At 43.4% G+C, this 18,731-nt stretch overlaps 1 protein-coding gene across 4 annotated transcripts in view; it reads left to right on the top strand.

Moving 5' to 3' along the window:
• The first annotated feature begins 818 nt into the window (after positions 1 to 818).
• gabbr1b (gamma-aminobutyric acid (GABA) B receptor, 1b) overlaps positions 819 to 18,731 on the top strand; it is a 64,666-nt gene continuing 46,753 nt past the window's right edge. For 2 of the 4 annotated variants that reach the window (XM_068599073.1, XM_068599071.1), the window contains exons 1-2: positions 820 to 1,812; positions 17,075 to 17,209. In XM_068599073.1, the coding sequence (XP_068455174.1) occupies positions 1,552 to 1,812; positions 17,075 to 17,209 (396 nt within the window). In that variant the 5' untranslated portion in view covers positions 820 to 1,551. Of the gene's footprint in view, positions 1,813 to 17,074; positions 17,210 to 18,731 lie in introns of all 4 variants that reach the window. The other 2 variants (XM_068599072.1, XM_068599074.1) reach the window with 2 other exon arrangements.

The raw sequence follows: 18,731 nt of genomic DNA, 5'->3' as shown, positions 1-18,731 counted from the left end.
TGACGTGGAGTAAGAAACCTTCATCCAGTCTCTGTTCGCGGTCTGTGCGTCGTGGAGTTACTAAGTACCATCTGAAACTGAGGTTTTGTGGTAACTCAAGTCAGACGCAAACCACAGGAGGAGTCACTACAAGAAGAAGAGAGTCGAGTGTCTTCATGTTGAAGACGTACAGCAGGCAATCAGCCGCTTGGACTGAAGAATTCCACATCGTTAGCTGAAAATAAAACTTTATCAGCTAACAGACATGGTGGCAACCGGAAGTGAGGCAATACTTACCATAGATGGTGCATTCAAGGGAGCTCTGTAAATGTAAGGTTTAGTTGGGACCTACTTATAGCTTATTGCTGTTCTTGCATTTAGATGTTGAGGTCTTGTGAGGGATGGCGGTGTGTCATCTAGTCCTGGTTTAGATTTAGTAGCATTGTTAGTTCACTTGACAGGATGTTGATAGGCAGAGCAGAGCATTTTCACTTGTCTTGAACTGCACTAGTAAACAATGATGATGATGATGATGATGATGGCTCTGTTAAGGGTCCCAGGGTGCCACAGTGAGTTCATTGGAGCGCATGCTATCAGTTACTGTGTGTGTATGACAAAGAAGGGGGAGAGTAAGAGCTGGGAGAAGGGAGGGGAGGGGGGGGGGGCTTGTTGTCAGAGGAGGAAAGATGCAGGAGCGATGCTGTGGTAAAGGGACGCTGATTCAAAGTGCTTTGTGAAACAGAGTCACAGCCCCCCCCCCCCCCCCCCCTCACACACACACACACACACACACACACACACACACACACACACACACACACATCCTCCCTCTCGCTCTCCCACCCGCCGCTGCTGCAGTCAGCCTCCTCTCACGTGCAGAGCTGCGAGACCAACACTGCTCTCGTCTCCTCCTCTCCTCCTCTCATCTCCTCCTCTCTTCCTCTCGTCTCCTCCTCTTCTCCTCCCGTCTCCTGCTCTCCTCCTCTCGTCTCCTCCTCTCGTCTCCTCCGCCGGCTGCATTCCTGCACCGCCGTGGCGACTTTTCCCATCGCGAGCTCGACCTTGTCTCCAAATCGAGCGCTCTCCCATCAGACGTCAGGGATTAGTGGATCTGCCTTCGCGGGCTCGTCGCGTGCGCGGTATCGTGTAGGCGGGTTGAGGAGACACGAGGATACCGGAGCACTCGAGCTGCTGGCGTCTGGAGCGATCTGTTGTCCCTCAGGCCGAACACCACGCAGCTCCCGTGGGTTCACTCGCGGCCCCTCGGAGGGCAGAAGGAGTTTGAAACATGGTTTCTTCCCGGATCTCGCTGTGATATTCAAGTTGAGGCAGCAGCCTGCTCCTGCGTGACGCGTGGGACGCTTCAGGTGCAGGGTCAGTGTTTCACATGGCAGCTTTCGGTCGTCAACTGTTAGATTCAACGTTTGCAACACATTGGACTTCATGTAAATTAGTATTGTACACGTGCTTCCGCCTCTGAGGATAATCAACTAATGGGAGTTCCTTCCTTCTGGCCCACCGACACTGAACCCGCAGACCAGGTGAACGGTACAGGAACCGCTTCCTGCAGCTATGGCTCGGCTCGGACAAAGACTCTTCCACGGGACCGGACCGGGCTCCTCTCTGAGTCTCACCCTCACGGTGCTGCTGTCCTGCTGCAGCCCGGCTCTGGGCAAGAAGAAGCTGTACATCGGAGCCCTCTTCCCCATGAGTGGAGGCTGGCCCGGCGGACAGGCTTGCCTCCCCGCCGCTCAGATGGCTCTGGACTTGGTGAACGAGAGGGCCGACATCCTGCCGGACTACGAGCTGGAGCTGATACACTACGACAGCATGGTGAGTAACGAGCACACAGGTCCATCGGGACCACTGTTATTACTGTTATTACTATTATTAGTTGGTTAGATGCCGAAGACTCTGCAGACTCCGCAACAGCCACGCAACCATTTGCATCATGTGGGTGTTGTTTGATGTAGGAATTGAAAAAAGAGAAGACTAATGCTTTATAGAGAAGTTATAGCCGCTACTGTTGGGTTGCCAGGTTGTGAAAACTCCTCTTTGCGTGATACAACATTTGACCACTATGATTTCAGGGCTGCAGACAATCTCAAACAACAAGTTATTAACTAACTTGTTAATTACGTTTTTTGCCACAGACTTTAATTAAACCTTTCATTTGAAGGTTGATTAGAATTTGTGAGATTTTTCACAACCAAGCAACTCAATATGTTTATGTTTTGACTTTAAACTGACGTAACGTACATGGTGATATAAATGAAAGCAACATATTTTATGTAATATAGCTAGTTACATAAAAGGGTGCAGGAAAACTGTGCTTAAGACGTGAGGTTGTCTTTTGTGAGGTTAAAGCATACATTGTATCCCTTAATGTACTGGTCATCTTCAGAGTTTTATAGTGACAACATGTCAAAGTCTCTTTGAACCCTGATGGGCAGCTCATCCACGTCCCAGCGAGTGTGTAACGGTCTTTGTCCACTAAGGTTCAAAGGTGCTGTGTCGATGCTGCGCACACATCTTTGGATCCACACAGTAGTGTTATTTATACTTTATTCACTGTGATTACTTTTTCTGCATCCTGATGGGCCATCATTAGGATAAATGGCAGTCCTGTGTGTGTTGTACATTTTACAATGAAGCATTCAGGTCTTAAAATGGGTCGCAGCACCAGAGAAATGTTCAAGAGTGCTTACTGTGTTACTGTGGCTTAACTACTGTGTCAGTGTGTGTTTGTTTAAGAACAGCAGCTGTACAGCCGGCACACATTCAAACGCCACTACTCTCTCTGCTCACTTAAGACACTTTCCTGTTTGTCTATTTGTCTATTTCTGGTGGCTTTCACTCCACTAGAACTACAAACATTAGGAGAGCAACATAACATCTTTAATTCAAAATATGTGCAGGAAAATAAACCGAGGAACACGGTGGTAGAGGAACCAGGAAAAAACAGAAAGTCAACAAGAAGAGTAGATAAATTAAAATGTGTCGGATGATGGAGAAGCACAAAGTGAACACATGCGTAAGTACAGTGGCTTCACATTATTCAAGTTCCTTGGCTTGGACATGAATAAAGAAAGGATACAAAAAAAAAGTTTTTATCTTCTAACACGAGTATCATATGTACATGAAATAATACCTGACTTACCTTTAACTAACTTATTCAATGAAATCAGTTATTTATCTCCATTTACACATGCCACTGTGGTTTTTTATTGAATTAAAACATATATGTTTAACATATATAAATATATAACACAATTTCCACTTTCACACATCCAAATCCAGAATGATGAAAGTCTGGAATTAAAAGTTTTGATTTTGCAAGTTATTTCTAATTAGAGTCATATCTAACCAAAGGCTTTAAGGTCCTTCTCACCAATCACAAAAGAGGCAACGTGGATCAGTCCGCTGCTCTCGGATTGTCTAGAAGCAGCTCTGAGCTGAGTGTGAGTGACTCTGCCTGCAACAAGATGCTCCCACTGGAAATCTGGAATGTTTTCTCGCACTATTTACTACATATGTGTGTGTAGTGTGTGGGAGGGGGGGGGGGGGCGGCGATGACGACGTCACAGACCCTTAATGCAGTGGTTCTCAAACCTTTTCTGTAAATAACATCATTTTGTGACTCCTGTGCTTTTATAGTGACAGAATAAAGGAAATTACATTAACTTTCAAGTAAACCAGGTTGCTCCATCAGACCAATTTCTTTTTAAATTGCAATCACTTAGAACAATGAAAATAACGTTGTAACGTGCAAGAAATAACTAATATTTAGTTACTACTAAATAGCTCACTGTGGAGAACAATGAGCTAATATTTTTTTGGACAAAACAGAATGAGTGCAGATGTGTGAGCTTCAGGTTGCATCAGCATTAGTGGCTGCATTGAGCTGTATTTGTAGAGGAAAGCAGCAGCTTTCCTCTACAAATATGAACCGGGTTGTTTGTTTGATACGGCCGCTCTTAGTTCATGCTCCATGTTCATCTGAGATCTGTTTTCTTTTTCGAGAGACGGAACAGCAGAAAAAACCTGACCGAGACTTCTGGAGATTGACTTTTGGCAAAACGCCAAGAATCGGCGAGTCGCGCATGCGCAAGTTTAACCTGTTAAAGGCGTAACTAAACATTTACCCGACAGTACAGGCATTTCTCCATATATTTATTAATGACTTAGTTTCATGTCCGTGTAGTTTTATGTCCGTGTAGTTTGTACTTTGTAATGTGTGAAGCCAGCAGCTCATTGTTGGTACAAGACACGAGCACTTTGGTTCGTTTTACTTTCAGTTCAGAGAGCATCTTTCAGAGAGCTGCTCCGGTGCTCCTTGCAGGAGAGCTACTGATGATCTTCAACCTGGGAGCGTTTAAAACGCAGATATAACCTAGTTGTCTACTTTTCATGCTCTCTGTCCGCAGCTGTGCGTGTGCTCAGTGCTCACCTGTATGCGCGCAAGCGTCTGTGCGCATGAGGGCGGAACTCACGCGACCACGTAGAGACACAAATGACCTGCTGTGTGTAGATCCTGGGGGTGCTGGTGCTTGTGAACTGACGTTTAATTTGTGGAGAAAGTACTTTGAGTATTTTAAATACAAAATTACTCTTTAAAGTATTTTAATAAAAATTACATTAGATTTTTATCAGCCCTATCAAATACAAATTACAAAATATTCAAAAGTAATTGAAATACGTATTTTAAATACAAGTAATATAAATACTGCCAATCTCTGCCAGCAGGGAGGTTCTTGATCAGTGTGGACACATTGTGCATACAGGATTGACGTTGCCTCTTGACCTACTAATGGTATATTATATTGACATGATTCATAATGAATGTCTGGTTTTATTTGGCCGAGGATAAACCTCAGCCTACAAGTAGGCCTTTTGCCAAAATCATTGGAGCGTTGTATTTACACTCTGCCTCATTGAGCACCATGATCTAAAGAGTAGTCAGTGTTTCCCCTAGCATTATAACAGGGGGGGCGCCCCCCTGTAATTTTCTCTACAGCGCCAGATCACAAAATGTCATTTACGGTTCTCTTTCCTGTAGAACAGATTCACACCTTTTTCTGTTATTAAACAAACTAAAAGGCTGTATTTTATTGATGGTTCTTAAGGTGGCAGCAGATCACAAACATATTCAAGCCCTAAACCATTCAGTGCTTTATAAACCAGTCAATTATTTCTTGGACAGGAAGCCGTGATGTGCCCTGTCCCCAAAAAACCCAGGATCACAGGACTCAATGACCACAGGCCTGTCGCGCTGACCTCTGTGTTCATGAAGTCTTTGAATGCCTCGTCCTGTCCCACCTCAAAACCCTCACCCGCTCCTGGACTCCCTGCAGTTTGCCTCCAGAACCAACAGGTCTGTAGACAACACAGTCAACATGGCCCTCCACTACGTCCTCTATCAACTGGACTCCCCAGGAACCTACACAAGGATCCTGTTTGTGGACTTCAGCTCTGCTTTCAACTCATCATCCCATCCCTGCCGACTCCACCTGCAAGTGGATCACAGACTCGACAGGAAGCAGCACGTGAGGCTCGGGAAACATGTCTCAGACTCTTGGACCATCAGCACCGGTTCCCCCAAGGCTGCGTTCTTTCCCCTCTGCTCTTCCTGTACACCATCAGCTGCTCCTCCAGTCACCAGTAATCAAGCTCCTGAAGTTCACAGGTGACACCACCCTCATTGGAATCATCTCTGGTGGAGATGAGTTAAAGCCATCCACAAGCTCATTGACTCAGGAGAACTTGTGAATAAATAGTTCACTGGTGTTTTCTGTGATGCTTTGTCACAACCTCGGTTTGAACATTTGTGTGCAGGGAAATTGCACTCTCAAAGAAAACACAGAAAACTTGGAAATGTTCAGACCTTTGGTGATGATCAGGTCTAGAGTGTGCCTCTTGTTGTGGGTGGGACCTGTTACATGCTGAGTCAGATCATAGTGATCAAGGACACCACATAGCTCTATAGACCCTCTGTCCTGGGGATTATCAACATGGATATTAAAATCAATAACAATAGCAACATCAAAATCAGTACAGAGAGAGAAGGGGGGACCTGGATTGAGTATGGGGCTTTGCACCGAGAAAGTTCTAGGGAGGACTCCCATTTGAGGATTTGCTAACAGCTACACAACCCTCCTGTTTCTTGGTAGGCCTGGTGGTGCTAGTTAGCTGTGTCTTAGCTTGCGCTTGTACAAGATTTTGGAGCAAACAGCCATCAATGATCACAACACCAGACCTACAGTGATGAGTCACTGAACTAATGGTCTGTGTGAGACGTGGGCTCCACAGAAGACCGGAATTCAGTTCATTGATAACATGAACTTTCAAAGCAACATGATAAATGGACCCATACAGCTCTTTTCTAGTCTTCTAACCAATCAAAACATTTTAACATTACATGACTCATCTATTCACACACAGATCAGAATTATCTAACATTCATACACCGTAGGCGCAGCTACGGGAGCAATTTAGGGTTAAGTGTCTTTAGTGTTTGCTCAAGGACACATCGATATGTGCTAGCGGAGCCGGGGATCGATCAGCCGATCCCCTCATTGTAAGACGACCTGTTCATCACTGAGCCACAGTTGTCCACAAGAGGCATGAGTCATGACAACTTAGAAAATAAACTGCATGGACAAAGAGGGGCAGCTGTCAGAAGCTGAATCCAACCAACAGTGACAGGATGGGCATCCATACATACTGCCTTCTGAGTCAAAAGAAAGAAAGTCCATCCATCCATCCATTTTCCACCGCTTATCCGGGGTCGGGTCGCGGTGGCAGCACACCCAGCAGACCGACCCAGGCTTCCCTCTCGCCTGCAACATTTTCCAGCTCGTTCTGGGGGACCCTGAGACGTTCCCAGGCCAGCCGGGAGATATAATCCCTCCAGCGTGTCCTGGGTCTTCCCCGGGGCCTCTTCCCAGTTGGACGTGCCTGGAAAACCTCTAATGGGAGGCGTCCAGGAGTCATCCGGATTAGATGCCCGAACCACCTCAGCTGACTCCTTTCGATACGAAGGAGCAGCGGCTCGACTCCAAGCTCCCTCCTGATGTCCGAGCTCCTTACCCTATCTCTAAGGCCGAGCCCGGCCACCCTACGGAGGAAGCTCATTTCGGCCGCTTGTATCCGCAACCTCATTCTTTCGGTCACAACCCAGAGTTCGTGACCATAGGTGAGGGTTGGAACGTAGACCGACCAGTAAATAGAGAGCTTCGCCTTCCGACTGAGCTCCCTCTTCACCAAGACGGACCGGTACAGCGCCTGTTGTACTGCTGCAGCCGCATCGATCCGCCTGTCGATCTCCCGCTCCACCTTACCCTCACTCGTGAACAAGACCCCGAGGTACTTGAACTCCTTCGCTTGGGGCAGGCATGTTGTCCCCACCTGAAGGGAGCAATCCACCGGTTTCCGGCAGAGAACCATGGCCTCGGATTTGGAGGCGCTAACTCTCATCCCTGCCGCTTCACACTCGGCTGCAAAACGCCCCAGCGAATGCTGGAGGTCACGGTCCGAGGAAGCAAACAGGACCACATCATCTGCAAACAGCAGAGAGGCGATCCCGAGGCCCCCGAACCGGATTTCCTCCGCCCCCCGGCTGCGCCTAGAAATCCTGTCCGTGAAAGTCACAAACAGGACCGGTGATAAAGGGCAGGCCTGGCGGAGGCCAACACCCACCGGGAACGTGTCTGACTTAATACTGAGGATACGGACACAACTCTTACTGCAGGCGTACCAGATAGCCCGTGCCAACGGATCCGGCACCCCGTACTCCCGCAGCACCCCCCACAGAACCCCCTGAGGGACCCGGTCGAAAGCTTTCTCCAAGTCCACAAAGCACATGTAGACTGGTTGGGCAAACTCTCAAGACCCCTCAAGAGCTGGTCCACTGTTCCACGACCGGGACGGAATCCGCACTGCTCCTCTTGAATCTGAGGTTCGACAAGCGGTCGGAGTCTCCTTTCCAGCACCCTGGCATAAGCTTTTCCCGGGAGGCTGAGATAGTTCGAGCACACTCTCCGGTCCCCCTTCTTGAAGATGGGAACCACCACCCCGGTCTGCCAGTCCATGGGCACTGTTCCCGACCCCCATGCGACACTGAAAAGGCGTGTCATCCAAGACAGCCCAGCAATGTCCAGCGCTTTCAGCATCTCAGGGCGGATTTCATCCACCCCCGGCGCCTTGCCACCAAGGAGCTCTTTAACTACCTTAGTGACCTCTGCCAGGGATATGGGTGCACTAACCCCGAGGTCTTCAGGCGCTGCTCCCTCCCCAGGGGACATGTTGGCCGGGTTTAGGAGTTCCTCAAAGTGCTCTTTGCACCGTCCGACGATGTCCCCAGTCCGAGTCAGCAGTTCCCCTCCCCCGCTGATAACAGCCTGGGGTAGGCCCTGCTTTCCCTTTCTGATCCGCCGGATGGTTTGCCAGAACCTCTTTGAGGCCAACCGAAAGTCCTTCTCCATGGCCTCCCCGAACTCTTCCCATGCCCGAGTTTTAGCATCCGCAACCGCCGCAGCTGCATCCCTCTTAGCCTGCCGGTACCCGTCAGCTGCTTCAGGAGACCCCTGGGCCAACCAGGCCCGAAAGAAAGTGTTCATGACATTATTCAGGGTTAGGGTTGATTCCACATTTTATTTCTCTGATAGGTACCAACATTCGGTTATCCAAACTGGTTGTACTACTCAAGGTGGAATAGTACATTGGGCAAAGGCAGCTCACCTGGCCAGGTGTCCAGTTTATCTCAGGGCTCGTGAGACAACCATTCACACTGACATTTAAGGGACATGTAGTGTCCAGTTAATCTGAGCTGCAAGTCTTTGGAGGAAGCCAGAGAACATGGAGGGAACCCAGGCTGCCATGGGGAGAACGTGCAAACTTCACACCGAAGGACAGACCGGGAACCCAAACCCGGCCGCTCTTGCTGTGATGATTTAAGCTTCGAGCCACCACCCCACCGTGCAGCCAGGCACCAACATATTAGGGACTAAAGGCTGTCCAACGTCTTTTTGTTTGTTCAGTACTGCTCTCCTGCAATTTGTCTAATAAATGTTCAAGCATTATGAATAGCGTGTAACTGTATTTTAAAGCTTTGAAGCCCTGGGTATCTTAACATCTGTGAGAGCTACATTGTATCCTTTATCATAATTTCTATACATTTTTAATTTCTCTTTTCCTCACCTAAGCACGCTTCATACCAATACACACACACACACTGCTCTATGGATCCCTACTTCAGCAGGTGGGAGGAGGATGGGTGTTGGTTTGAGAACAGTAACCAAGACAACTACAGTTCAAACAAACAGAGATTTGGATCCCAGGAAAAGACAAGATCATGCACGTCCCTGCACAAACAGCAGCAGGAGGCGGAATGATTTAAGCTTGTCTGCGTGAGAAAGCCACGTTGACTGCAGTTAGCCAAATGTAAGAAGTGCTAGCCGGAAGCCCCCCCCCCCCCCCCCTCCAAAAAAAGAAAATAAATCAGTCGTTTCTCAAGCTTTCTTCTGAGGACTGGGTGCAATGATGATGTGATGTCCTGTAGTGCTAAAGGTTGAAGGCAGGTCCCAAATGTTCAAGGAGGGTGGGGGCTGATTTCCCCTGAGGGCCAGGGTTAATCAATGGGTTAATCAATGGGTTAATCAATGAATCAATTGTAAAGAATTACGGTGGGTCTGCTTTACAAACCCATCTGTTTGATTCAGGATGAAACTGCTTGTTACTGAGTCGGTTGACCCGGTGTCATGCGGGGAGGAGAGGTAATCCAGCACATGCTTCAGCAGCCTCCTTTAAATTCACACACATGGATTCTGCCCTCACAGATTGTAGACCGCTTAAGAAGCCAGTTGCTAGGGAACAGCTTGGGTCCGAGTTTACATCCTGGCAGGTATTGATTTAGGCAAACATTGCAGCACAAAATGATGTCACACCTCTTTGAAACGGGCTCTGATCTGAATATATTCTAGAGTCAGAGCACAAAGGCCTGATTTTAAGAGCTTCATTCTTTTGAATTTAAGTTTTTTTTTTTTAATATTGGAGGCTGTTAACAACACTTCCTATTGCTCCTCTGTAAAATTATTTTTAACTTTGCAGTTACTGTCATTAGGATTGAATCTCTGAAGTTCATTCAGAAGGTACCAGGATCGAATTTAAATAGTGAGGTGTATCTGCTCTTGGTTTAGTAACATATGAGAGAAAACCATTCATAATATGGATAAAACTGATCATGATAACATACCAGACAAGGAATCACTGGAAGTGGAAGGAAACCAATAAAATCGGTGGTCGGTTTGTCACGGCTACTTAAAAAGATACGCCAATGATGCTCGCAGAACCGGTGGGCCCCGTCAGCACCGGGCCGTCAGCGCTCTGCTGCCCGGCGAGAGCAGTCCAGTGTCGGCTTTTTGAAATGATCCGATGGCTCCGATGGCTCTGTTGTGGTTAAACATGAGATATAATTTGTTTAGGAGGATCCAACAAGCAATCTCTGGTTTCAGAGTTTATGATTTGTTCACTGTAACGTTAAATCAGTTTGACTGAGGGTTAACTGTCGACCCACGCAGGCAGCGAAACTGTATTTCAATGCAATGGTCATACCTCATCTCACCTGCTGCTTGACCAGCTGGGCACAAGCCAGCAGCACTGCATTAAAACCTGTACACATTCTCCATAAACAAGCGCTAAAGACACTGGATAAAAAAACTAAAAGTCACCATCACTGCAATATTCTCACCAAACACAACATCTTGACTTGGGAGAATCTCAGTAAATACACTGATGTGTGTCTGGTTTTTAACATTTTACATGGTATGGCTCCGCCTCCGCTTAGTGATTTCATCAAACAACACTCCAAGTGGCAGACAGACGAGATCTGTTTCTACAGGTGACTGTGTCATTTTAATTAGATCAAGCTCTTTTCGAAAACCTGCATTTTCCATTAAATCAGCAAGCTCATGGAATAATCTGCCATTACACATACGAACAAAAGAAACATACAAAACATTGAAACATGGCCTCAGGGAACGGCTTGTTGCCCATCAGATGTGCAAGCACTAATGTACCGTTTGTCCTGCCTGTCTACTCGGTGTAAATGTGTATTTGTCTTGTTTGGTGTTTATGTATTATGTGCCTCTAGTGTTTCATACATACATCTTGAATTAGTTTTGTAAATTAGTTTTGTGTTATTTTAAATGTATTTTCAGGCTGCCATAAAAAAAAGACTTTCCAGGGACAGCATATGAAAATTAGCCTCTCTGGCTAACTCTGGCTCACTTACAGTTGTACTGTTGTCGATCACTGTGTACTGTCCCTGTAGAATAAACAAATAAATGAAAAAATAACTTAATGTTTTAATTTGACTTAACCAGTAGTGTCTTTTTACTTTTGACTGAATTGTATGCAATTATGTGTACATAAATTAGGCCAGACTCAAGTCTGCAAGTCGTCATCACTGCCTGTTGTTGAGGCTACGGAAGTGCGCACGCGTACATAAACCACTTCAGAGTAAAAGCACGTACATAAACCACTTCAGAGTAAAAGAAGTGTCATTGTATTGCATTCATAGCGTACATCTTATTTATTTATTTTTCAATAAATAATTTGATTGAAAAATACAATAATTTTTTAATCGCAATATGCAACAAATTCAATAATGAAGTAAAAACTAGTGTATTGCAGCTTTTATTTAACAGTAATGTTATCAGAACAATATAACAGCACTCTGGAGCAACAGCAAGTTAACATACATACAAATATATAGTTTATACATCTGTTTTATTTATGAACAGGTACCAGAAGAAACATTAGTATTTTATCAGGAACAACATGAACAGTGTGTTCAGTAGTAAGGGTCCCTGTGAGGGACAAACCACTCCTTCTTTGGTCCATGTTCAGTAGTAAGGGTCCCTGTGAGGGACAAACCACTCCTTCTTTGGTCCATGTTCAGTAGTAAGGGTCCCTGTGAGGGACAAACCACTCCTTCTTTGGTCCATGTTCAGTCTGTTTCTTACCTTAAAGATGTTAACGACCAGCAGTTGATTCACTTTATACAAAAGCAATAAGTGCTTTTCATGTTTTCAGTTCAGTTTTTCTTCCTCAGTGAGAAAAATCCAGTCTGTGTTGTCTTGAACAAGTGACCTGAACATCTTGTGATGTGAGGAAAGTTCTCCTCTTTGAGAGGAGAGTAAAGATCCAGAAGTGATGCTTCTTTAAAGTGCTCTGCATGGATCAGACCGCAGGGTCAGGAGCTTTGAACATGCACGATTAACATTCAGTCTGGACGCGGAGGCTGCCGGTGTGCACGCTTTATTTTTTTACTGCTGCGAAGCTGCTCTTTGCAGCCCCGCTGCTCGTTGAGATCAGAAGCTATATAACAATTCATGCTTTCACGTCAGTCGGCGAGGCTATGGAAGCGCACGCACCTACATAAATCGCCTTCAAAGTGAAAGCAGTGTCGCCGTATTTGCATTTATGGCGTGCATCTTATTTATTTTAATTTTCATATTTCATTGACCTCACGCAGGCCGCACTGGGAGAGCCGTAAGACGCCAGGGCCCTATTCCACGTAGGTGGTTCAACAAATCCGATCAAAAGTCCTATTATCCAGCTTAACCTAACGAGATGATTGACTACAGGATATGTCGGTTCCATGAAGGTGGATCCGCCCACAAACGGTCTCGTTTATTCTAACCAGACGTCAGTTCACAGGATAACTCTGCGTGCCCGCTGCTCTTCAGAAGGGAGAAAAGTCGAACGCCAAATTCATGATGCTGTCTTTCTAAAATGAGAAATAAACTCAGAGAAAGAGCGTCTCTTTTCTCTGCTGACGAGCAGAAGATGATCATGACTACATGTGATGAATTTAAGTCCATAATCATGACAAAATCTAATGGTGCTTCACATTCAAGCGTAGTGAATATTCACTTCCTGTTGTGAACGCAGCGTAACGCCGCGTAACATGAGTCAGTGCAGAATATCAGACAAGTAAATGTGTCAAACAAAATAAAATGTTTCTGCTAATTTTAAGTGCCTCATCACCCAAATCATTCAGATTATATTTATTTAAATGTGCCTGCTGGCAGTAGTATACGAATTTATATATACTTATGAGGATATATGTACTTTATGCACGTTTTTATCATGAACTATGTGTATATTCATGTAACCTATGTGTGTTCAGATTACCAATAAGTTGAAGCAGGATAAGTATTGTTATCTTGAGTCCACCTTCATGGTGATCTACAGTAATGATATGCATCCTGTACTAATGACTGTCATAGAAGTCTGAGTGTCTCAACACATCCAGAAGTTTCTAAAGCGCTAAATAAAGGTTATGAGCAGCACGCAGCAGCGTTCACCATGTTCTCTCATCACGGACACAAACGTGTTCCACTCGCTAAAAAGAGAGCTGTGCCTTGTGCTCTTTTTTTACACAATCCTTCTGTGATCCAGTCTGCATGTACACTATGTACTGTGTACACTATGTACTGTGTACACTATGTACTGTGTACAGTATGTGTTGTGTACAGTATGTACTGTGTACAGTATGTGTTGTGTACAGTATGTACTGTGTACACTATGTACTGTGTACAGTATGTGTTGTGTACAGTATGTACTGTGTACACTATGTACTGTGTACAGTATGTGTTGTGTACAGTATGTGTTGTGTACAGTATGTGTTGTGTACACTATGTACTGTGTACACTATGTACTGTGTACAGTATGTACTGTGTACAGTATGTGTTGTGTACAGTATGTACTGTGTACAGTATGTGTTGTGTACAGTATGTACTGTGTACAGTATGTACTGTGTACAGTATGTGTTGTGTACAGTATGTATTGTGTACAGTATGTATTGTGTACAGTACGTACTGTGTACAGTATGTGTTGTGTACAGTATGTGTTGTGTACAGTATGTACTGTGTACAGTATGTACTGTGTACAGTATGTGTTGTGTACACTATGTACTGTGTACAGTACGTACTGTGTACAGTATGTGTTGTGTACACTATGTACTGTGTACAGTATGTGTTGTGTACAGTATGTGTTGTGTACAGTATGTACTGTGTACAGTATGTACTGTGTACAGTATGTATTGTGTACAGTATGTGTTGTGTACAGTATGTGTTGTGTACAGTATGTATTGTGTACAGTACGTACTGTGTACAGTATGTGTTGTGTACAGTATGTACTGTGTACAGTATGTGTTGTGTACAGTATGTGTTGTGTACAGTATGTATTGTGTACAGTATGTGTTGTGTACAGTATGTGTTGTGTACAGTATGTACTGTGTACAGTATGTGTTGTGTACAGTATGTGTTGTGTACAGTATGTATTGTGTACAGTATGTACTGTGTACAGTATGTGTTGTGTACAGTATGTGTTGTGTACAGTATGTACTGTGTACAGTATGTGTTGTGTACAGTATGTATTGTGTACAGTATGTATTGTGTACAGTATGTGTTGTGTACAGTATGTGTTGTGTACAGTATTGTGTACAGTATGTGTTGTGTACAGTATGTGTTGTGTACAGTATGTATTGTGTACAGTATGTGTTGTGTACAGTATGTGTTGTGTACAGTATGTATTGTGTACAGTATGTGTTGTGTACAGTATGTACTGTGTACAGTATGTACTGTGTACAGTATGTGTTGTGTACAGTATGTATTGTGTACAGTATGTGTTGTGTACAGTATTGTGTACAGTATGTGTTGTGTACAGTATGTACTGTGTACAGTATGTGTTGTGTACAGTATGTGTTGTGTACAGTATGTATTGTGTACAGTATGTGTTGTGTACAGTATGTACTGTGTACAGTATGTGTTGTGTACAGTATGTGTTGTGTACAGTATGTATTGTGTACAGTATGTGTTGTGTACAGTATGTACTGTGTACAGTATGTACTGTGTACAGTATGTGTTGTGTACAGTATGTACTGTGTACAGTATGTGTTGTGTACAGTATGTATTGTGTACAGTATGTGTTGTGTACAGTATGTGTTGTGTACAGTATGTGTTGTGTACAGTATGTATTGTGTACAGTATATGTTGTGTACAGTATGTGTTGTGTACAGTATGTATTGTGTACAGTATGTGTTGTGTACAGTATGTGTTGTGTACAGTATGTGTACAGTATGTGAGACGGACAGCACTCGGCTGTGCCGGTGTTCAATGTCCGGCTCCAGAAAGTCTCATAAATAAAGTTTTCCTTGTCAGCAGAATGGACAGCGCTCATATGACGTCATCATGATGTGAGAACGGATCTTAACGATCTGGAAGAACTCTCTCCCTATAAAACTAATATATAACTAATATCGCTCCTTCATCAATGAGGAAGAGAGCTGCGTTTTGTCCGGTGGGAGTGAACAACTTATCCTGTGAACTTTCACTAGACCAGGTTAGGCGATTTCGATGTGTTGCTATGGTGACTGATCTAAACTGGCTCCGTGGAACCGAAAATCCTGATCTACGTCATCTTATCCTGGAAGTTATCCAGTTATATCAGTGAACCAGGTACGTGGAACAGGGCCCAGGTCTGAACTATGTCTGGAGAGATGTAAAGCAATAAGCTCCTCCCAATGCAAAAAAAAACACACAAAAAAACGCATGATCAAATAGTTAACGCTGATAAAGGATTGCCAAATTAATGTGTGTGTGTGTGTGTGTGTGTGTGTGTGTGTGTGTGTGTGTATGTATGTATGTATGTATGTATGTATATATGTATATATATATATATATATATATATATATATATGTATATATATATATATATATATATATATATATATATATATATATATATATATAATAGTATTTATATTATATTATATATACAGTTGTATGTACACTACTGTTCAAAAGGTTGGGTTGAAAAAAAGCAGTTTTTTTAAATGAAGATAACAGTAAATGAATCATAAATCCCCTCTGTACATTGTTAACGTGGTAAAAGAGTATTCTAGGTGAAACATCTGGTTCCTAATAAAATACCTCCAGAGTGAATAGAGGCCCATTGCCAGCAGCTATCAGTGTTCTGATGGTACATTGTGTTGGTAAAAACCCTTGTAAACCCTTGTGATGATGTCACACAGCTGAAAACAGCTGTGCTGCTGAGAGAAGCTAGAACACTGTTCTGGTTGAGGATCTGGAGCATCACATTTATGGGTTCATTAAACTCTCAAAATGGCCATGTAAGGGCCATTTTGCATGTTTCTGTTATGTTGACCTCCCACCACAGGGGGCGCAAGGCCGACTGCTCCGGCAGGTCGGCCTTATATAATTAAGGGAAAGATTGGGCTCAGGTGTTGCTCACTTTGGGCAAGGCAAACAGTTTTTTGACTGTTTTTGATGAGCACGCTTGATATGTTGATGAGACTGGAACATTGAAATATTGTTTATGGTTTTGGTTCATGATTTGAATACCGGCAACTAGTTATGGCCGAGGAGATTATTATTTTTGGTTTGTAAAGAATAAACATGGACTTTATACGGGAACATTGTGTTTAATTGAAAACATAAACCCAAGGGAGCAGCCAGTAGCGCCTCGTTGAACTGGCAACGCGGGCGCTGCAGGCCAGAAGAAGAGAACTTTCATTTTAAAATCTCCACTTCTCGTTCCTAGAAGTGAAGGATAGTCCACGCCACAACTTCCCAAGAAACTGAACGTTTGTCTGAGTGACCCTTCTGTCCTTTCCACGTATGGGGAGGCACAAAAGAGTGCGTGGAGGAGTGACAGTGGATGTACAGGCGGTTGTAAGTCCACGTGAGGAAGTGTTGAATCTGCTCCTGGAATTGTTGTAAAACGTTTGTACTGCTTCTTTTACAGAATGAAATGATAGTCTGATTACCAGGCTGATCCCACATACATGAATCAAATCAGATCACAAACATACGTCTAACATACACACAGCTTCACGTATTATTTCTTCTACAGTATTTTTCTGTGTTTTTTTCTTTTCCAATTGTCATTTATTTTCATTGTGAAAGCTCCACAGTGCACTTACCTGTGCACATATCTGACGTCGTCATACCTTTGGAGGACGCTTTCCTCCGCTGACGGCCTGCTGTCTGTTCCTCTGCGTCCACAGTGTGATCCAGGAGAGGCCACCAAGCTGCTGTACGACCTCCTGTACACCGAGCCCATCAAAGTGGTGCTGATGCCCGGCTGCAGCTCTGTGTCCACTCTGGTGGCCGAGGCTTCCCGCATGTGGAACCTGATCGTGGTACTTTTACCTTCATGTCTGTCATTTTCAGTGACTTTACTTACGAAAGGCTCAGTAACAATTTACACACAGACATTTCAGACAGTCTAACGTCTAATCTTTACTCAGCATTTAATAGAAATCTTTACTCAGCATTTAATAGAAATCTTTACTCAGCATTTAATAGAAATCTTTACTCAGCATTTAATAGAAATCTTTACTCAGCATTTAATAGAAATCTTTACTCAGCATTTAATAGAAATCTTTACTCAGCATTTAATAGAAATCTTTACTCAGCATTTAATAGAAATCTTTATTCAGTAGTTAATAGTAATCTTTACTCAGCATTTAATAGAAATCTTTACTCAGCATTTAATAGTAATCTTTATTCAGTAGTTAATAGTAATCTTTACTCAGCATTTAATAGTAATCTTTACTCAGCATTTAATAGTAATCTTTACTCAGCATTTAATAGTAATCTTTACTCAGCATTTAATAGTAATCTTTACTCAGCATTTAATAGTAATCTTTACTCAGCATTTAATAGAAATCCTTAAGAATTGTCTTTTATCTAACATTGTACTTGTAAATGTAAGTAATATTAACTAAATGTATTTAGTTAATATAACTTGGTGAATTATAAAGTGCACTTCTCAAAATGAGATGACATAATTACAAACACAGTAACAAGTAACACATTCAATAAAAGGTGACCTTTTAAAGTAAAATGACTGAAGTCATTATTTATTATAGATTTGACACATAATCAAAGTCAAAACGTCAAAACATTATTATTGCTATTGTGTGCATTATTAATGCTATTGTGTGTGTTATTAATGCTACTGTGTGCGTTATTAATGCTACTGTGTGCGTTATTAATGCTACTGTGTGCGTTATTAATGCTATTGTGTGCATTATTAATGCTACTGTGTGCGTTATTAATGCTACTGTGTGCGTTATTAATGCTACTGTGTGCGTTATTAATGCTACTGTGTGCATTATTAATGCTATTGTGTGCATTATTAATGCTATTGTGTGCATTATTAATGCTACTGTGTGCGTTATTAATGCTACTGTGTGCGTTATTAATGCTACTGTGTGCGTTATTAATGCTACTGTGTGCATTATTAATGCTATTGTGTGCATTATTAATGCTACTGTGTGCGTTATTAATGCTACTGTGTGCATCATTAATGCTATTGTGTGCATTATTAATGCTATGGTGTGAATTATTAATGCTACTGTGTGCATTATTAATGCTATGGTGTGAATTATTAATGCTACTGTGTGCATCATCAATGCTACTGTGTGCATCATCAATGCTACTGTGTGCATCATTGATGCTACTGTGTGCATCATTAATGCTACTGTGTGCATCATTAATGCTACTGTGTGCATCATTAATGCTACTGTGTGCATCATCAATGCTACTGTGTGCATCATTAATGCTACTGTGTGCATCATCAATGCTACTGTGTGCGTCATTAATGCTACTGTGTGCATCATCAATGCTACTGTGTGCATCATCAATGCTACTGTGTGC

The sequence above is a fragment of the Clinocottus analis genome, unplaced genomic scaffold, assembly GCF_023055335.1.
Source record: "Clinocottus analis isolate CAN_PGR_092001 unplaced genomic scaffold, fCliAna1.0.p SCAF_43, whole genome shotgun sequence".
Lineage (NCBI taxonomy): Eukaryota > Metazoa > Chordata > Actinopteri > Perciformes > Cottidae > Clinocottus > Clinocottus analis.
This window is presented reverse-complemented; position numbering and strand designations above follow the sequence as displayed.